Source organism: Amblyraja radiata, chromosome 46 (assembly GCF_010909765.2).
Source record: "Amblyraja radiata isolate CabotCenter1 chromosome 46, sAmbRad1.1.pri, whole genome shotgun sequence".
Lineage (NCBI taxonomy): Eukaryota > Metazoa > Chordata > Chondrichthyes > Rajiformes > Rajidae > Amblyraja > Amblyraja radiata.
Window position 1 is genome coordinate 4,744,094 of NC_046001.1, and position 21,761 is coordinate 4,765,854.

The window sequence follows — 21,761 nt, forward strand, 5'->3', positions numbered from 1 at the left end:
AATCTTGGTTTCATCAGACCAGAGAATCTTGTTTCTCATGGGCTGAGAGTCCGTTGGCAAACTCCAAGCGGGCTGTCATGTACCTTTTACTGAGGAGTGGCTTCCGTCTGCCCACTCTACCATAAAGGCCTGATTGGTGGAGTGCTGCAGATATAGTTGTCCTTCTGGAAGGTTCTCCACAGAGGAACTTTGGAGCTCTGTCAGAGTGACCATCGGGTTCTTGGTCACCTCACTGACCAAGGCCCTTCTCCCCTGATTGCTCAGTTTGGCCGGGCGGCCAGCGCTATGAAAAGGCCTGGTGGTTCCAAAGTTCTTCGATTTAAGAATGACGGAGGCCACTGTGCTTTTCGGGACCTGCAATGCTGCAGAAATTGTTTTATACCCTTCCCCAGATCCGTGTCTCGACACAATCCTGTCTCTGAGGTTTACAGACAATTCCTTTGTCTTCGTGGCTTGGTTTTTGCTCTGACATGCACTGTCAACTGTTGGACCTTATATAGACAGGTGTGTGCCTTTCCAAATCATGTCCAATCAATTTAATTTACCACTGGTGGACTCCAATCAAGTTGTAGAAACATCTCATGGATAATCAATGGAACAGGATGAACCTAAGCTCACTTTTGAGTGTCATAGCAAAGGGTCTGAATACTTAAGTAAATGTGATATTTCAGTTATTTCTTTTTAATTACCTTGCAAAAATTTCTAAACGTCTGTTTTTGCTTCTTCCTTCTTGGGTATTGTGTGTAAATTGATGATTAAAAAAAAAAAGAATTTAATCCATTTTAAAATAAGGCTGTAACGTAACAAAATGTGGAAAACGTGATGGGGTCTGAATACTTTCTGAATGCACTGTATAGCTTGGCTACTGAATTTGTGGGTGGCAGAGCAAACCACGGTGACTTCAGGCTGCAAGCAAATAACAATGGAGAAGCAACTAGAGTCTGTTAAACTCTGCAATCTAAATCAAATAAGGATTGTAGATAGAATTTGTTTTAACTTTCATAAAATGCTTTGGCAAATTCCAATTTAATGGTTAAGAACCACAACCATTCAGAAGATGCAATGTAATCTTCTAAGATAGGTGGAATTGTCAAAATAGCATCTTGTTTCACCATCTGTTCTCCAATTTTAAAAAGAGAGAGCGTTTTAAAGAATTATGATTGATAATGTATACATTTTCACGGTGTGATCAGAGCAGATGTTGGCGAAGTGTTAGAATGTGACTGCGGGAAATGTTCATCCCTTCATTCTTTGATCACCTCAGCCTGGAAAGTTGATCCTTCATCTGGTGGGCCTTGCCGTTAATAATCAAAAAGTGATAAATGCAGGCTGCAGACTAATCTGTTAAAATAAAAGACTGGAGAGCGTAAAGATGAGAACTGATCAGGCAGGCAAGCAGCTAATGATAAATTAATATTCAGCCCAGAAAGACCAGAACATCTTATCTATTAACATGAGGAAATATCCAATGAGCAAGTCACTGGCTATATTCTTTCAAAATTGTTCAAGAAAAGTAGTTGAAATAAAAAAAAATTTAAAACATGAATTCTTGAAAGTGTTTCAATTGTATTGTTAGCCCGGAAAGCGGACCACAAAAATAATTTGCTCTTAATCTTTAATCTACATTGTTCCCCAAGTTTCTGTGGTGGTTATAAATATTGCTCTTAATTGTGACTGCCACTGCTTGCATCTTTCCCATGTCCTCCATCTGAACCTATGGTGTTACGTTTTCTGTGCATTTTGATTCTGAAAAAAATGTGATAATCAGAAATATTCCACCTGCAGTCCTTTAAAAAAAAATTTTAAAAGTATGTTTGGAGGAACCTCTTATTTTTAATCAATGTTTCCATTGTTCATTTTGCTAGTTTCCACTGCCTGGCCTGGTATTGATGACGATGCTTACAAGTCTTCCATTAACCGGGCATTACTGCCAACTGCACCTCGAGCAGCTCGAGCACCAGATATTGATATGGGCCGTATTCCTAAGCAGCCACCGTACACAGCTTTTCTTGGCAATTTGCCTTATGAAGTATCCGAGGAGTCTATCCGCAAGTTCTTTCATGGGATGAATGTAAGTAAATGAGGGCAATGTGGCATTTACTGAATACTGAAGACAACACTCATAAACCGAGGGTTACTGCTCTCTGGCCTCATTGCAGTGCAGGACATTTGATAGACGACCCCCCCTCACCCCCTGGTTTTATTTTTAAACTATTTATCTGCACGATAATTGTCATTTTGTCTTTCTATTCTGAGATTGTATCCAATAGATTAAACGACCCTTCAAGATTTCTAGCAATATGATTTTTTTTTTTTATAAACACTTAGAATAACTGGAGTCAGCTCACATTACCAGAGAGAAAGTGTTCTGGGCCAATACCTTTTCCCAGTTCTGATGACAGGTTAATAGTAAACAAGGTTTACTATTAGAGGTTACAAGGTTAGAGGAAGAGAAGGGGAGGAGAAAACAAAGGTGTGCAAGGGTGAAAAATGGGAATAGGACAAGAAAATATTGATCCACGGGATGTGTTGTGCTTCTTTGCAACAGGAGGAACTCAAAGGCACAGGGTGGCAGCAGGGCAGACGAGCAGAAATTTGGGATGGTGCTTGTGTCTAGTTCATGCTGGAAGGCCGCATTAAGTTAGCTGTAATCTAATAAGGCCGCATCCAAGAAACTTCAATTAGATATAGGATTATTTCGTTGAATCTTCTTTTACTCTTTGGTATTTTAAATACGTTCATTTTAAGATTAAAATAAAAATAATAAAAGACGAACAAAAACGTATTAATAAAAATAAAAAGGATTTGTTCTACAAAATTTGGATTAATTCAAAAGGCCACACTTAATGGCCTAGAAGGCCACAGGTTCCCCACCCCTGGTCTAGTGTTTGTACCTTGTCTCTTTGTACTTTCTTAGTATGAAGGGAAGTTATTGGCCTTTGTCCCAATCCTTGGAGAGAGCACACTATCCAGTGGAAAGGACGAGGGCATATAGTTTGTAGACAGAAATGCTGGAGAAACTCAGCGGGTGAGGCAGCATCTATGGAGGCATATAGTTTGATAGATTCATTCAATGAAGAATATTCCATCTCATGAGACCTGCAGCTTTGTGTTGTGAAGTAAGATGGATGTATAATGTTCTGATGTTTTGGGCTTTCTAAAGATCAGCGCTGTGCGTTTGCCGAGGGAGTCCACCAACCAGGACAGATTGAAGGGATTTGGTTATGCTGAGTTTGATGATGTGGAATCGCTGATGAATGCTTTGAGTCTCAATGAAGAGGTAGAGTAAATGTGTTCAACACTTTAATGTGTCATTTTTGTTACAATACCAAGCTGTTTTAAGAATCATTTTTCCTAAATAATCCTGATAATACTAAATGCATTATCCTCCAAGTTTCTTGATCCATTATTATTGCAACTCAGATACCATGTTCCCCTCCCCCGTAGTAGTTTTCCTTCGTTCAAAATGGTTCTTGAGTTGTACAAGATTGCTAGCTCTGTATATATTTGTAATGGGGCATGGGCGGAAATCCCGGGGTGGGGGGGGTGGCACATCCCCTCCACGTTTTGAGAGGTGGGGGACAATCCCCCCCCCCCCCCCCCCCATGTTTTGTAATCCGGATTTTGAAATTTGGTGGAAAAAAGGATTAAAAATCTCCGTTTTCCGCGAGACAGTGGGGATGGGACTGATGATCGAGGGCGCCGATTGGACGAGAGAGACGTCGGTCAATGGGGTGGGGGAGGGGGGGGACATGATGATTCAGCGAGATGATGGGAGGCGTCGGTCAGAGGCGGAAGTAGGGGGTGGGACAGAGGATAGAGCACAGTGATTGGAGGAGGGAGATGTCCAGGTGGAGCGGAGCTTGAATAGGCCCGTTCGCGGGGCTTTTCATCGCCCGGCGCGGCTTAAAATCGGCCGCGGGATCTTTCATCGCCCCGCGGTCAAATTGCTGCATCAAGGTGATCGAGGCTCTCGATGTTGAAGACCCCTCCAAGCGAAGAAAGGCCCCACGAACGGGCCGATTGAAGCCCCGCGGTTCGGGGCGGACGAAGCTGCTGTTGCTGGAGTTCGGAGTCGGTCACCAACCAGGTCAGCTCCCGATGTTACCGTCCACAGGGCCCGCGGCCGAAGCCTCGCGTGTGTGCGCATGCGCGGGCGGGCACCAAGAAAGTGTGTCTTCCCCCCCCCCCCCCCCCCCCCCCCCATGTTTTGATAGCGATTTGCGCCCCTGGAATGGGGGATACTCGCTGTGATGCCTTGTAGTAGCTCTTGTCATGCGTTTTGTACTACTTTTCATTCTTGCTTTAGATGTTGCAGAACCGAAGAGTCAGGGTGGATATTGCCGATCAAGCTCAGGAAAAAGGTGTGGTGTTTTTGTATTGTAATGGCTTGCTACCTACTCCGATGTTCTGTGGGAAAATATGTGCCGAGTTGTATAAAGGTTCCAAGTACCTACAAGAGATTAATCTTACAATTTGTAGTACAATTTTAAAAACTGGATTTAACCAGCCTTCAGGTTGGCTATGTGGTGTTTTTTTTGTTGTTGCTGCTTTTGATGTATGCTTCATGATTTTTGTTGAGGATTTTAACGTAACTTTAATTATTCCAAAATAACTATCTTAAATTAATTGCCGTTGATTTTTTAAATTTATTTTTTGCCATTGTTTTTCCTCCTGTATTTCCACAGAGCAGATCACATTTTCTATTGCATATTCTTTTGAACTAAAATTGTTTGGAAGTATGAAACCTAGCTTTGAGCAATCTCTTAATTGAGCTTGGTAACTAGCCTGGATAATGTACTTTTCCTTTGACCTTGGCCAGTGAACTAAAGACTGACCTAGAAATGTTTGTACTTCACGGCTCACTGAATCAGTGAATATTGAAATGTTGGTAAAGTTCTTCCTGAGAATTACTGAGGTGTCTTGACGTTTCCCGTCTCTGCTCTCAATTCAGAAAGGGAGGCGGGCAGGGGAGGCGATCGGGACAGAGTTCGGGATGCTGAGATGGAGACTGACTGGAGGGCTCGGCCAACAACTAATACTAGCAGCGATGATTTTCCGACAAGAAGGATGGAGGATTCGTTTGGGGACAGTGAGTCTATCCGATACTCAACATCACGAGCTAATGCAACAGTTCAATAAGCTACCCTTTCATCTGTTGTTTTGTTGGGATTGAATCCAGTCAATCCATTTGCAGTAAAAAGGAATGACAGATACTGATTTATACCAAAGATAGACACAAAATGCTGAAGTAATTCAGCGGGTCAGGCAGCATCTAAAGAAAATGGATAGGTGACGTTTTGGGTCGGGGCCTTTCTTCAGTCTGTTAAAAAAATTTCTAGCATTTTGTTTCGAACCATCCATATGCAGAATGGTCCCCCTTTCTACTCTTCCAGAAACAAAGAACTGCAGATGCTGGTTAATACACAAAAGGAGGGGGGGGTTTCACATGTGAGATGCCAACAAACCATAGTCCCATTGTGCACAATGCATTAAGAATTGACAATCCTGTTGCAAGGCAATATTGGTCCACTCCAAGTTAGAGCAGGCGCAGAGTAAAAGGTACATCACTGGGAGAATTTATTTGTGAAACTAGCTCTTCCTGTCTTCATGGCAGGAACATCTCTTGTCTTGATTGATTAGTGTAATCACTTCCCCCAAGAAAATCAGTAAATATTTCTAAAAAAAAGATTGTCAACACAGGTTGACAATATTTTGAAAAGTGTAGGTAGCTTCACATAGCCAGATTTGTTTTTCCTTTTAAATCCACTAACCCTATTTGTTTATTGCATTTTTTATTGTTTGGTTATACTGTACTTGTAAAACTATGGTGCCCCTCATGACTGTGGGACAGCCCAGTGTACTTGACTTTGTTTCTCTCTCTGTTGTCACTAACATAGAACATAATATAGAACAGCGCAGGAATAGGCCCTTCGGCCTACAATGTCATGATGCCAAGGCCAACTCTTATATGCCTGCACAGAATTCAAATCTGCCATTCCCTGCATATCCATGTGCTTATCCAAAAGTCTCTTAAAGGCCACTATCACATCGTGGCATCTCTTAATTGCCACTATCATAACATTGGAGGCAGAGTAGAGATGACTTCTACTCACTAACTATGTGTATGGTGCTTCCAGCTTTCTCTTGCATTTTGTGTCATTCAGTTAAGACAGCATGCATCATCTATAAAACTGCTCATGCCCAATGATTGTGTTCAGATTTCATTGGTAAGCGTTCTTTGGTGTTTGGCTTCTTGAAATGTTTTAATGTTTGTGCCATCTGCTTTTCCAGGAACTAAGGACCGTTACGAAAGCCGTGACCGGGATGGTCCCCGGCGGGATGGGGATAGATTCAGGGATGATAGCTTCAGGGACCGTGGTTTTGGATCGTCCGTGGATAGAGGTGAGCTGACCTATAACTGCATGGTTAACAGTAAAGCACCCACACATCTCTATTGTGAGCCATTGCATGTGTTACAATGAATTTGTTTTGAGAAAACAATGAGCTTTGATTTTGTGTCTCAATAAAAGGTATTCAATTGAACCGATGGGAATGATACTGCTTACACTGTCACAAATAGAAAACTATTTGGAATATAGAGATAAAATTGGACCTCATATGCACATTAATCTACGACTGTGCTCATCCATTTAGCACACATCAGAAATAATGATGCAATTCTGGTGTCGAATCCCCCAGCTGTAGGAATGATGTTATAAAGTTGGTAAAGTGGCACAAAAGATTCACTAGAGGCTGTTACTGGGACTGGCGGGCTTGAGTTGTAAAGTGGCTAGATCGGCTGGCTCTTTTCCCCGGGATCATCGGAGGCTGATGGGTGACCTTATAGAGGTATATAACATCATGAGGGGGGGCAGTCTAACTAGAGGGCATAAATTTAAGGTGAGGGGGAAAAGATTTAAAAGGGAGCTGAGGGGATTTAAAAAATATATATATACAGGATGGTCTCCATCTGGAAGGGGCAGCCTGGGGAAGCTGTAGAGCTGGTACAGTTACAATGTTCAAAAGACATTTGGACAGGTAAATGGATAGAAAATGTTTAGAGGGATATGAGCAAACACAGGCAATAGCTTGCTTAGACATCTTGGTCAGTATGGTTGTAGAGCCTGTACAACTGGGTCAGTTGTGTTTTCTGGGCTGCTTTATTTTACTGCAACCACAATAAACTAGCTTTTACATTTACGAGGCCTTTAATTAAGAATCGAGGTGAATAATTGTTTTGAAAAATTGGCCAATAATATTGCACGTGAGGTAGATTGTGTACATTTTGACAGTTGTAAAAGTGCTTAATAATTCACATAAAGAGCACGCTTGCATTCCCTTTCTCCGTCCCCCCCCCGCCCCCACCCTAGTTGTCTTGCTAGTTTCACTGTTCCTATCCTGTCGTTATCACCTCGTCCACAGCCAACAATGGACCATTGTGGGCTCCACCTTTCCTGAGTCATTGGCGCTGGCTCTGATTTGTTTTGTACTTTTTCATACCTTTAGTTTCCCCCTCATCTGACTCCCAGTCTGAAGATGGGTCTTGACCCAAAACGTCACCTAATCCTTTTCTCCAGAGATGATGCCTGATCCACTGAGTTACTCCAGCATTTGATGTCGATCTTCATTTTAAGGAAATATGTTTTAGTGGCGCAAATTGTCTTTTTTAGGCAGCCGGCGTGCATTTGGCACTGGATTTAGGAGAGACAATTATGATGACAAGAGGAGTGATGATTATCGGGGTGGTGGTGATCGTTACAGCGACCGCAACAATGATGGATTTGACCGCTTTGAGAGAAGAGATGACAGGAGAAGTGATTTTGGAACAAGAGATGAAACGAGACCGGAAGTTGGAGGTAACACACTTTTATTACCAAATAAATATCATCGAGAGAAAAAATTGAGACCGTTGTAAAAGCTTGCATTGCATTTCAAGTACCATTTTAATATTTGAGCTAACGTTAACATGAAATCTTTAACCTGTTTATATCTATTATAGTACAAATGCAAGTCTTTCCTCATTCAATTCTGCACCCTTCAATGAACTCATGAGTTTTGGATCTATGCTGAAGTAATTCCTACAGCCTGTTCTGCTAGGAGCGATGGTGTAGAGTGTGTGGAAGAATATTTTGCACTTTCCATTTGCTTTGGCAACAGTAGTCGATAACCACGGAGCACTAAGTTGTCATTTCAGGATCTTGGGAATTATCATGGTGAAGACACTATATTTCAAGGGCATCGTACGTGTAACATAGAAACATGTAACGTCACATTGCTGAAAGTCGCTCTATGCTAAAGTGTTTTGCTGCCACACTGATTTTGTGCACACACAATAACCCCTTTTTGGTTTCCTGAAATAATCAACATACTGCTTTGTCCCCAGTTAGCAGATTTCCCAATTTCCTGATGTGTAGAAATTGCAAGTAAATCCTGACACTTGAATAATGTTATTAGGCAGAAGATTTTTTGAAGAAATGTCAACAGTTCGGATGCCCCTGATTTGGGGTCTGGTGCATCAATACTCTGAATACGTTTGAGAATATGTGACATTTCTAAACGATTGCTGAAATTGTGTCCCTAGGATCTGTACAGAGACCTAAATTGAACCTGAAACCTCGCAGCATTACAAAAGAAGAGGTTGTACGAGCTCCTCCTGCGGTGTCCTCTGGAAGATCAGCATCCATTTTTGGCGCTGCCAAGCCAGTAGATACAACAGCTAAAGAACGCGAGGTCGAAGAGAGATTGAAGAAAGAGCAGGAAAAGTATCAGAGGCAAATAGATGATCAAGAAAGAGGGATTAAAGGGGTTAAACAACCACGGGAAAGGTAAGCTCTTTTTCCCCAGGGTAAAGGAAGGAAGCTGGGTAGATAATTGGATGGAAGAATGAATGTGTGGGTTTTTTTTTTAATCAGAAATGTTGAGGTCCAGAAGTGGCGGTATGGTTGGCTATAATGCTGAAATCCAACACCGCTGTCTACTTTGAGTAAAGCTGCTATATTCCACCCGAAAAAATTGATGCTCATCTTGGCGGCACGGTGGTGTAGCCGCCTTACAGCACCAGTGACCCGGTTTCGATCCCAACTACGGGTGCTGTCTGTACGGAGTTTGTATGTTCTCCCCGTGACCTGCGTGGGTTTTCTCCAAGATCTTTGGTTTCCTCCCACTCTCCAAAGACATACAGGTTAAATTGTAAATTGTCCCTAGTATGTGCAGGATAGTGTTAATGTGCCGGGGTCGGTGCGGACTCGATGGGCCGAAGGGCCTGTTTCCGCGCTGTATCTCTAAACTAAACTCCCCACAAAGGATAAGCACATCGTTGAAAACACTTGACGCCACTTTGAAGGTGGTGTAGTGAAATCTTAACTGATGATGTTTACATCTTGTGAAAACTCCTAATTGCAGCATTTGTAGTTAAAGATCTTTGGAGTATTGGTGTGTTGGAACACAGCCTATGATTCACAAGCTCTTGATAACAATGCTTGCACATGTTCTTTTGTTATTGAGGCAACCACCTAATAAATATAGGTGTTCATTTGTGTTTTTTTTCTTTTAACATTCAGCGTGTTAAAAATACAGTGCTTCCTATCACTGACTTTGACTTGTGCTATCTGTGGTGGCATGTACAGTAACCTAATTTTATCCTTTTTATTTTTGAATTGATCTACATTGTGAAGGTGTAAATGGCTAGTGAAAAGTTACATCTGTCAGCCTGTAGGTTTTGCATATTGCCCCTCGGTAACCTGCACTGAATGTTGTATCTTGTATTCTGTATGTGTCTACTGTGGACAACTTGATTGTATCTGTGTATAGTGACTGGGTAGCAAAGGCTAAAAATGAACTAAACTTCTGAAATGAACTTGTACCGAACTTTACAAATTTCATTTTAGCGATACAAAGTTTCAATGTTCACATTGCATTTAGAAAATGACATTTTGAGACATACAATATTTCAGTGCCTTGTTCATGAGTTACTCTTCTTTGGCCTCATGAGCTATTGTTTTTTGAAGTTTTTGCAATGAGAATTTTTTTTTTTTGTTTCTCCTATTATTTAAACTAGAGCATCTGTCGGTTTATGGAGTTGTAGTCTTACAGACCCTTCAGCCCAACTTGTCCATGCTGACCAAGATGCCTCGTCTAAGTTAGTCCCACTTTTTCCGCATTTGGCCCATATCCCTGTAAACCTTTATCCACAAATTTGGCCCATATCCTGTATAAACATTTATTCACAGTTTTTTTTTTTAATTGATTAAATTCTTCAATAAAAAAATTGACTAGAAAGGATTTGCTAAATAACATGTAAATGTTGGGGTGGTTTATGTTTGGCAACAGTTGACTTTTTTTTTGTTGAAGATGTCAATGATACAGGTCATAGATTGAATACAACTGGTAAAAGGATTAGGCAGTTTTGGCCAAATTATTTCATACAAAAGAAGTGCCTGATGACAGGCCAGTTCATGAATTATCTCACAAACCAGGAAGCATTCCTCAAATGTTTAGGTTAAATATCACTGTACCTTAATTGGTGCATGTGACAATAAATCTGAATCTAAACATTTGAATTTAAATACTAAATCATGGAACATGTGCTTAAACACAGCAAATGTACATTGCTGTATTATTGTCACGTGTACTGAGATACAATGAAAATCCACCATTTGCTTGCTGTCGGTCAAATCATACTGTAAGTGCACCAGGTAGTGCAAAAGAGAAAATAAAAAGGAATATACTGTAACGTCTACAGAGGAACTGCAGATTTAAAAATAAAAGGGGTAGAAATGAAAGTAATCATAAATTTAATGTCACCGTACATGTTATATATTTAAATATTCAAAAATTCATACCGTTATTCTTGGTTTTAAGAGCCAGAAGAGGTAGTCATGGCTTAATACACTCGGGCTTGTATAATAAGATTTTCAGGATCTTTTACAGTGAGACTAATTTATAAAAAACTGAAATTCTCATCAAGTTAAGCAATTGTATGGAAAGCACTCAAGATTTCTGACTAAGCTTGAATTTCATTCTGAAGCTGTCTATGTGTGTGCCAAGGCCAAATAATTGAGGTGCATCGGTGACTTTGCCTTTATACGACCACAACATTATATACAACTGTGAGGCATAGGTAAGGTAGGCAGTCACAACCTATTTCCCAGGATGGAAAAATCAAATACTAGACAGTATAACTTTAAGGTGAGAGGGACAAAGTTTAAAGGAGATGTGCGGGGCAAGTTTTTAATTTTTTACAAAGAGGGTGGTGAGTGCCTGGAGCACGCTGCCGGGGGTGGTAATGGAGGCAGATACGATAGTGGCATTTAAGAGACTTTTGGATAGGTACGTGGATGTCGAGGGATATGGATTATGTGCAGGCAGATAAGAGTTGGTCTTGGCATCATGTTCGACACAGACATTGTGGTCCGAAGGGCCTATTCTTGTGCTGCGATGTTGTATATTATAAAATTATCTAGACCATTGAATTGCCTGACTTGAATATTAACCAATTTTTTTTTCTTGTATTTTTTTTTCTCTTAATTGGCACATTACTCATTTTGATGCCATTTAGTGATTATCCCTTGGTTCAATGTAGGCATCCAAGCTGGCGCAGTGAGGATCAGGTGGAGCGTACAAGGCCTCCTAGCGACTCATCACAGCCAACTGAAACCAGTGCCCCTGCAGCTCGAGGTAACATTTGTTTTTTTACGCTGCCCATTAAGATTTTATGGATAAACATTGTGAAAGTCATTGGTTTTTATAAGCTTTTTGAAGAGATATAAAGATTAGCAGATGTAAAGTGCTATGCGGCTGATTATAAAAAAATAAATTTAAAAAATGTACAAGTATAAAAATATATATATAAATGTCTGAAGAAGGGTCTCGACCTGAAACGTCACCTATTCCTTCGCTCCATAGATGCTGCCTCACCCGCTGAGTTTCGCCAGTATTTTTGCCTACCTTTTAAAAAAATTTTTAAATGATTTGAATATTGGAAGGGTAAATGGCCTGGTCCATTATAAGTATAGTTGAGAGGAGTTTGTAAAACAAATAGGATCTTGGACAATTAGATGTGAAGTTAACTTGAATGTTTATAAATCTCTGCTTAGATGTCAAGATCCTTGACAAGGTGCAATGGAGGTTTGCCAGTTATAATTCTTGGATAGGAATAAAGGGCCTGTCCCACTTGGGCGACCCCGCGGGTTCTGGCGAGTTTGCCCTTGACTCGTACTCGCAGCATTGTCGACACGAGGTCCTAGGAGGTCTTTGTAACTCTCCTTCATGCTCGAGAGTGGTCTCCGTGTACTCGATGCCTCAGGTAGGTCGTGGCGTATTTTTCAACATACTGAAAAATGCCAGCGAGTAAAAAAAGGTCGCCATGGAAAGAAATCAACACTATTTTTACTCGTAGGTTTAGTCGTAGTAGGTCGGCATGTTAGTCGTAGGTAATCGAGGGTAGTCGTAGATAGTCTTCATCATAGTCGAAGGAGGTCGTCTTCACTCTCCACTATTCGGTGTCCAATTTTCCCGAAGTTAGTCGAAGGAGATTGAAGGAGGTCTTCAACATAGTCAAAGGAGGTCTTCAACATGACATTTTTTCAAACTCTTCTAAACTCGCCAATTAGGTCGCCCAAGTGGGACATCCTCTTAAAGGATCCCTGTTTGAAGGCGAATTGTCCGTGCTTAAGATGCCAAAGGAGAGTATCTGATCATTTAAATGTACTTACCAGAAATTTGTTTTCACACTTCAATTGTATGAAATCTGAGCCACGTTTCTGCTGATTCCCAATCAGATCCACGGCAAAATATTGCATAATTGGTCGTAAAGATGTTTGCAACGTAATTAACACCCAGAACCAGGCCTTAAAATGGGACTTGCACAGTGCCCTACCAGACCAGGCTCCTGCTGAAGCCTGTTTCTAAAGGGCCTGTCCCACTTGGCGATTTTATTCGGCGACTGCCGGCATCATTGACTGACGTATCAGGTCACCAAAAAAGACGTGGCGTGACGACGTATTGACGCGCGGTGCTTTTTCAAGTGTCGCAACATTTTTGTCGCCGCAGGATTTTGAAATGTTCAAAATCTTTTGGCGATCCTGATATAACGACGTCAGTTGCGGAAAAAATCGGCAAGTGGGACGGGCCCCTAACACTTTGCTGCATGCTGATCTTAGAAAGAAAGGTGTTGGCTCTCCAAGGCACAATCTATTGTAGCCATTCGCACGCTGCGGCTACCACGAAGGAGTTAAGAGGGGCGGGGTCCTTAAACGTACTGACCAAGAATGGAGGTCGTAATAAGTGCTACACAAGCAGGAGGGAGGTCCTTTGCACTGTGGGAGTAGGAGACCAACCTGCCTGTTCTAGCAAGAACCTGGCTGCAAGTGGTTTCAAATCTTCCAAATGTGAGAATCACCACATGTTCAAGTAATGCAGAATAGCACTGTTATCAAATTCAACAATTTCCGATGACTCGTGTTTTCTGTATTAGAACAGTTCAGTTCTACTGTAGGCCATCCACATATATTAACTTTTTTTCCTCCTCTCTACAGACACTGCCTCATCCGTTGACCTTGCATAGCTTTCTCCCTTTGGTTTCGATTCTACCCCTCTGAACTGCATTTCACGGCTTTTACATGTCTCTGTTTTATCTCTACCAGTTCTGACGAAGGGTCTTTGACCTTAAACGTTAAATCGGTTCCTCTATCTACAGATACCACCTGACCTGCTGAATGTTGCAGATGTTATTTTCATTTAAGGTTGTCGGTTTAACATTGCAAAAACCTATTGAACTGTATTTGGAAATTTGGTTATTTTGCATGAATAGACAGAGCCTTAAACCACTGAAGCAACGAGTCTATTTTATTAAACAAAGTTCCGGCACTTTGTTAAATGACTTGCGTGATCTACACAGCATAATTTACTTTGATGTAAACTAATGTCAGCATTGTGCTATCTGAAGCTGAAACTGACCCTCTGTTGTTTTTTTGTCCATGCTTCCTAATTGTTTTGGGACTTCAAAGATAGAAGAATACAGTTGCAAAGCCACATAGGTAAAGCTTTGGCTGTTGTCACAATTTTAAGGAGAACCCATTCCAGCTACATATGAAGATTACCATGTGTTTTACTTGGATAGAAATGTAAATAAAGCAGTTTGTTGCGGTACAGAAGATGGTGCCTGGAAGATTCTTTCACAGGGCCATTGCAGCATAGATTTCATTGTCCGTGATGTTGATAAGAAAGGAATAAATCATGTTTCTCCGGATGAAGAGGAATATAGGGTTAGAGATGGGGTTTTTTCCTCCTGGAATGGAGTGGTCAAAGTTCTTAGTTAATTTCCTGGTTACTGGACAGAAATGGTGTATTTTGCAGAACGCAGTCTGATTTGTTGCTTACTTTTGTCACAACTATGCTCATTTAGTCACAATTCATATTGTGAGCCATATTGATTATCAGTGGTTGCAACAATTGTAGCTTGTGGAATAATATGCAATTCCAATAAATATGAAAAATTAATGGCATTCACGTGCAGCAACAATCGTGTTTTGTTTAGAGATACAGCATGGAAAAATGCTTGTTGGCCCACCAAGTCCGCGCCAACCAACGATCACCCGAACACTAGTTCTATCCTACACACCAGGGACAATTTAGAAAAACCAATTAACCTATAAAATCACACGTCTTTGGGATGTGGGAGGAAACCGGAGCACCCGGAGAGAACCCACATGCTCACAGGGAGAAAGTACAAACTTTGTACAGACAGCACCCATAGTCAGGATCGAACCCTGGTCACTGGCGCTGCAAGGCAGCAACTCTATTGCTGCACCACTCTGCCACCCTCTGTATAGTTCAAACGTCTTATGTCCAGTTAATATTTGTTTTAAATGGGTTTTTTTAAATCTGAAAGAGCTGCTTTTCTCCTCCTAGAGCACCTAATTTTCTATCTTCTCATCTCAAGCTACAGTCAGAAGAGAGAGTGAAAAATCTTTGGACAATGAAGTGTTCAGCAAAGAGGAGGAGCCACAGTCACCAGTGTCCAAATCTGCAAAGCCAGACCAGCTCCGACTTAAGGTTGTACCAGCCCCTCCACCTAAAGAAAATGCCTGGACGAAGCGAACGGCTGGAGGCTCCAGTAGTACCCAGAACACGGAGTCAGAGGCCACACTGCCTCTTTCCCCGACTAGTGCATCATCAAATAAATCAATCAGGTATAGCTTGCAATTTCTAGAACAAATCTAACTCCTGGAATCTTGGATGCTAATTGAGATTGTCTAATTCATCCACTGGCTCACCAATTAAAGATGCCATTGTGTTTGCATATGAATAGTTGCTTAGGAGAGGTATACACGCTGCTAGCAGCAATGGAATTGTATACCTCTAAATCTGTGACTTCAGGAGAGAGAAACTGAACAAAATAATGTTTTATATTGGCCATGAATATTGCAGTGCAACATTGTGGCATTTAGCATCATAAAAGATAAAGTTTCCTGAATAAACTGGTACCACCTTTAAAAAGAGTACGTTTTTGGAGTTGTCATCTAATTTTGCATGTCTCGTGTTGAAAGTCGTCGTGGGGAGGGTGGATGTGGGTAGAGAAACGGCCGCTGTGCCCAAAATGTTGTTCAGAAGCCTGGGTATGTTCAAATAATTGTGGTACCAGTGAAGGAAGTGACATACATGTTTGTAATTTCCATTCTAATTTGATCTTTACCCAGTAGCAAACTGTTCACTACTGATTTTGTGGTTGTTCAAACTAACGCGCAAATTTACAATGTACCATCATCTGTCTTCTATACAGGTCACCAAGTGGCAAAGCTGCACCAGTTCCTCCTCCAGGTATGGAAACAAAGCACCATTTAGCAGGGAATGGTAGAATAATAGTGTACCTGTCATCGAATAATGAGAACAAATTTTTGTTCCTAGTTTAAAAATCAGTTTCTTCCTAATAGATCGATTTGTATCATTATTTTGTGTGTTCCTACCTCTTTGTCATGCAATTTCACACTTTGGGCATTGTTTAATTATTCTTGTGGTAAATTTGGGGAGTCCACGCAAAGAGCAAAAATTAGCAGCATGAATTGGTTTGGATGGTATGATACTTCCGTCAGAAAACAATGTTTCTTTATATGCTTCAATACTGGGGGGGGGGGGGGGGAGACCATAGGTTCTCGGAGCAGAATTGGGTCATTTGTCCCATCAAGTCTCTACTATTCGATCTGGCTGATCTATCTTTCCCTCTCAACCGCATTCTCCTGTCTTCTCCCCGTATCCTTTGATGCCCTTACTAATCAAAAACCTGTCAATCTCCACTTTAAAAATACCCAAATGTATTGGCCTCCACAACCATCAGTGGCAGTGAATTCAACAGATTCACCACCCTCTGGCTGAAGAAGGCAGATATTAATGCCTAGTTTCTCAGTGGACTGCATAAATGAGGATTTCAAGCAATTCTTAGCTGACAGTGAGTGATTCCTTAATGTGCCCTTATTTAAAGGTTGCTCAACTATTCAGGTTTCTAGGAACTATGAATAACATGATGCCTAGGTGGTCATTACACCTAGTTTTGAGTTATTGGTAACTTCGAAATACTATCGATCATTTCTGAATACTTACAATTATAATTACTTTATATTATATTATGGAATCTGAATCTTGAGTGTCTCTCGCCTACTGTGGGGTAAAGAACATGAGGGGGAAATCCATCATTGTGGTTCTGTTAAAACCAACTGTGCTTTTTGTTTGCAGGCAAGCACTGGGCAATCAGGCCGGGTGCGTTAATAAGTCCTGATAAATAGTAGCTGTGCCGAGACAGTGAAAACGGGTCTTGAAGCCATTTTGCTGCAATTTGAGGAGTAACAGTGACAACATGTGTTAGTGTAGTTAGTAAGTGTGATTTTATAAGGGGTACAGACAATGTGTTTCCACTAATGTAAAGATACTGGAGTAGCATTGGAATCCACAGCCTATTCTAACAGGCTGCATTGCCCATTGCATTGGAAAATAAAGTGAGTTGTTGATTATATATATGCGAAAGCACTTGCAAACATTTTCCAGTTCCACTCTGGATTTGCTTTTCAAAGATCTTGGCAAATAGACACCAGCTGCTAGATAGCAAGACGTGTGAATGAATTTGGGTTTTGTGGGCTGAATGTTTAATGCAATCGACTACGCTTTCAAATCACTTCTAAATTACTGATTAGACTGATGAAACGGAACTGGTTTTTAATAGGCATTTTTAAAATTTTAGATGATAAAGCAGAAAATGAAATACTAGAGAAAACTTCACCCAAAGAACGTGGTGGGGCCAACAGTGCTGTGAGCCGGGGACAGAATGATGGCATAAACAAGGACCGAAGGAAGGAACCTGACAGGTCTGTCCTTTCATAGCTTCTGTCTTTCCAATGTTCAGTTGGTATCTTCTTGCTGTCGAGTCAAAAGATTTCTCTCATGTTTCCAGATATAGTTCTAACCAACCCATTTGCAGCACATTTCCTCAAAGCTAAACATTTGAAGGAATTGTATTAGTTTGTGAAATTTGATATTGCTATTATCAAGATGTCTTGTAGTGTCTGTGCTTTAGTCTGTCATTATGATACCAGTGCGATTGGTGGTGGTCCTCATACGTACTCCCTGGCATCATATAACTGACTGGTAGAAATAAAGAACATTGCCAAATTCTAATCTGTACTCATGATGCCTCATGTCCACATGGTGCATCGGCAGGTCAGTTAATATTCTCGACATCAAATCATGTCTTTTGCAATGCACATTATGTTTTTCTAATGCAGGATCGATACATAATGTTTGCTTTTCTTGCACAGGAAAGACAAAAAGGGCCGTGATTCAAAACCTATAACTGAGCCAAAGAAATACGAAGAATTGCCCACTCCTGTAAGTCGTAGAAGTGGTGTTTTCATTGCAAAAGCATTGTCTGCAGTGTAGAAACAAACTCTAGCATTGAACTTAAAAACTGAATAATTGTTATGGTTTAACCAAGTTATAAATAATTGTGTTTCATCTCAGCCCTTCAAACGACTGGATAAATAATTTGGGATTCAAAGTCCTATGGTTAATTATAAACCACAGTGATCAAAAGAATGCGACATCAACCTCCAGCTGTAAACTCAAACACCTCTAGGTTATGGTGCAGCATTGTACAGACATCCAAGTCTAGCCGTTGACCAAGTCAGTTGGTAGATAGACACAAAATGCTGGTGTAACTCAGCGGGACAGGCAGCATCTCGAGAGAAGGAATGGGTGTCTTTTCGGGTCGAGACCCTTCTTCAGACTGGTAGATAAGTTGCTGGGGAAGGTATTAATTGCCCTGGTGGCCACTATTGACCAGAAACTCAACTGACGACAGCCATATGCATACCTGTAGTTACAAGAGCAGGTTGTAGGCAGGGTATCCCATCACAATCTAGTTATTTGATCAAAATCCTGGAACACACCCCAGCAGCACTGTGGAAGCACCTTCACCTGAGGAACTGCAGTGGTTTAAGAAGGTGGCTCCTCACCATCTTCTCCAGGGTAGTTGGAGATTGGCCATAAATGTTAGCCTTGCCAATGATGCGAGATTTTTTTTTTTTTAAGCCAATGTGAGGTCCCAAAACATAGGTGTATGTGCATGTGTCTGTACGTACCTGAATGTGGCTTTTCTTTCCTCTGCAACAAAATATTGTCGATATTGTGGTTAGTTCTCTCAATGGTCCAGAATGCAGTGGATCACCCTAAGCACAAGTATGACATGGCACCTTCAGGACAGGTGTGGAAAGGATTTTAAATTGAAAAGTTGTGCATTGCGGCTTTATCATTAATCCCGCGCTGGATATTTGTGTTTTTCTGTAGAAATTCAGCTCTGCTAGCAAATATGCTGCTTTGATGATTGATGCTGAAGAAGAAGAAGAAGACAGTACAGAATAAAGTTCTGTTTGAGGAAAACGCTTCCACATCCCCTTTTCAGAGAACTGAAAGAATGAACTTCAATTAAAATGTGACTGTCAACAACCCATATGGCTTACATCTCCCGGAACTTTTTCTTGCATGCTGCTGCAGCCATTGAATATGAAACCTATGGAGATTTCATCTACCACTTAAAATATGTCTGCCTCAGGCTTTTGAGAAAACATTGTGTGCAGTAGTTAGAATGGTATTTTACATTTGGATGTCCCTCTTTTTAAAAAAAAAACCTTGTAAGGAGGTAAGATTCGGCTAAAAGTGAATAATGGAAACGGTGGTCCATAGAAATTGTAATTGTTGGTGCACTTTTTAAAATAAAATGGGCTAGTGCGATTGGTACATAGTTGTCACAATTTTGGTGCCCCTTCCAAAATGTCAGATGGCATTTTAGAATGAAAAACATTTATTTAAAATAAAAAAGGGATTTGGACCACAGTCAGACACATTTCTTTCTGTCACCCCACCATAACCAAACTGGTCACCCTGCTACTGGGACTAACCTTGAAATTCTGCTACAGTCTGTTGATATTACTGAACTCTCAACAATTTGTTTCATCCCCCATAAATTTGGTACGGCTCTTGCTGGGCAGCTGATTGCTGGTACGTCAGTTGAGACGATTGTTGGGGCCAAATGTGCTTGTGCTTTCATCTGTAAACAAATGTATACTGGAGCTCATGGCCAGTGGTTGTGGTTTGTTTGAGAATGTGACATTGAGTATCTGAAAGCAAAAAGCATTGCTCATGTGCAAGCCTGTCTGCACATCATACATTATACATTGCCACAAGGAAATGGCTCATCTTACACAGGTTAAGTTCTGGTCATGCCATCCTTATTGATGTCAGATATCACTCGTAGCCTAACTCAACACATTTTACTCTGCACATCTTTCATCTGATCCATTTTCTAGTTCCTTCCCAGTAAACCTTGGAAACTGCTAACTCCAGGCTTACTCGGTTGTGACATTGTTTTGATTGTGCATAAATATCTACATACACGCTCAGATTTCCAGACAATTGAGAAAATTTTGTGCTGATCAAAATTTCAATTCTGTTCGGAGAAGTGAATTTAACTTGCTTGCGTGTCTGATGCTTGAATATACAGGATACGTTTTTTTTTTTTCACTTCTGTCATACAGATTTTTAATCACATAAGGTTCTCTCATTTGTGAAGAGCTATCTGACTGCAGGTTTTAATTCTAGATATTTGTAACATGGCCACAAAGGAATTATTTTGACATTATAAGTGTCTGACACTGGAAGATCTGATTGCACCGGTGAGCTTCTCGGTTCTCAACAGTACTTAGGAGTACTTAGGATAAATTAATTCCAGTTTCCATTCAAGTCATTCAGAATAATCTCAATTTACTTTCCCAGCAAACACCAAGTCACTGAAAGTTACCCTTCAGTATCTGTGAAGACAGTTTCACTAAAAGCTGGTGCAGTAGCAGATAAACATTGGAGGGATAGCTGAACAGTGTCTAAACTGCTGTGCTTGATCCTAATGCAACACAGTTCTCGCAAAACAATAATCCTTCGCAATTTAAAACCAGAAGTTAATCTTGTTCATCTCAAGTTTTTAAGTTTACTAACAGTTACCTTAGAAGTCCTTGGGAGTTTAATAAACATGTTACATTTTTTTGTCTACCCAACTCGGTCTGGTTTACAACCAATCCCAATTCATGAAGGTTATGGCTTTTTTTTGTGTTTGACAGCATGTTCTAGCAGAGCTGAAAGGGCTGAAATATTTGCAGCTCATTGGTGGAGTACAAGCATTAAATCAATTGCATTTTATTTTTAGGTGATCAGTTTTGGGACTTGGGGAAAGGCATTTGTATTGAAATGTTTGCTTTAACGATTTGGCATTTATTTGGGGCATAAACTTACATTTTAACAATTGATAGTATTTGAAATTATTAAGACGTAAAAACCAACAATTAGATCTTAAATTAAATTTTCCTCAGGATGGTGTTGGGAACATTGCTTTTCACTTTTATCAAATTCACATGATATCCTGTTTTTGAAGGTTTGTTTAGTGCCACAGCAGATGTTGTGTTCATATTTAAATACACATCCTTGGACAGCGCCAGCTATCAAGACCATTTGATGAAAAGCAGGTGCAAAATGTGACTATGATAAAAAGATTTTTTAAATTTCAGAATCAAATTGATTTCCAATGCGCAGTGGTGATTTGCCTAGTCACTAGCAGTTTAGACTGGATTTTATTTTAAACAGTTAAATCAAGCCCCCTAATTCTGTCCACTTAACCCGGCCGGTGCCTCCCTCCCCACCAGTAGCAGACTGTGTTTTACTCTTTACCAGGTTGAGTGATTTTTACGCTGCAGTGGTTTGTACTGATAATAAAGCAGTTTCATTTGATAGACATAAATTTCCTGAGTTCATAGTATCTGCTGAACAATTTTGACGGGCAAAAATTGGACATTGTATAGTAGTTATTAAAATTGGCTGAAAGTAATTCAATTTGGAATTCTGGAGTTCGTTAAACAGTACAAGTCTGTGTTTTAAAAGAAATTCAGCTTTCGACACAGGTATTTATTGGTGATTCTTGGAAATGAGCTCTTTCTCTCAATTCCTCTTCCCGCTCCACTGCCACTACCACCACTATCCCATTATAGAAAAAAAATTAAAATAATTAGTTTACACATTACACACTGAGAGGACTTATGTAAAATTTGTATAATACCTTCTATTAAAAAGATTTGTACTCTATAGTCTGCTTTCCAGGAGATGTCTTTTATTATCATGTATAATGCCCCATCAGTTTTCCTTCGAATAAACTAATCTTTGGAATACCTTCA

The 21,761-nt window shown here is 40.5% G+C and overlaps 1 protein-coding gene across 9 annotated transcripts in view; it reads left to right on the forward strand.

The window, feature by feature from the left end:
• eif4b (eukaryotic translation initiation factor 4B) overlaps positions 1 to 21,761 on the forward strand; it is a 41,364-nt gene extending 19,603 nt beyond the window's left edge. Inside the window, exons 3-16 of one of the 9 annotated variants that reach the window (XM_033015451.1) lie at positions 1,866 to 2,071; positions 3,164 to 3,280; positions 4,310 to 4,364; positions 4,955 to 5,092; positions 6,295 to 6,405; positions 7,674 to 7,859; positions 8,585 to 8,828; positions 11,561 to 11,679; positions 14,010 to 14,039; positions 14,945 to 15,194; positions 15,785 to 15,822; positions 17,234 to 17,357; positions 17,808 to 17,877; positions 18,835 to 21,761. In XM_033015451.1, the coding sequence (XP_032871342.1) occupies positions 1,866 to 2,071; positions 3,164 to 3,280; positions 4,310 to 4,364; positions 4,955 to 5,092; positions 6,295 to 6,405; positions 7,674 to 7,859; positions 8,585 to 8,828; positions 11,561 to 11,679; positions 14,010 to 14,039; positions 14,945 to 15,194; positions 15,785 to 15,822; positions 17,234 to 17,357; positions 17,808 to 17,877; positions 18,835 to 18,909 (1,763 nt within the window). In that variant the 3' untranslated portion in view covers positions 18,910 to 21,761. The remainder of the gene's footprint in view (positions 1 to 1,865; positions 2,072 to 3,163; positions 3,281 to 4,309; positions 4,365 to 4,954; positions 5,093 to 6,294; positions 6,406 to 7,673; positions 7,860 to 8,584; positions 8,829 to 11,560; positions 11,680 to 14,009; positions 14,040 to 14,944; positions 15,195 to 15,784; positions 15,823 to 17,233; positions 17,358 to 17,807; positions 17,878 to 18,834) is intronic. The other 8 variants (XM_033015452.1, XM_033015458.1, XM_033015453.1 and 5 more) reach the window with 8 other exon arrangements.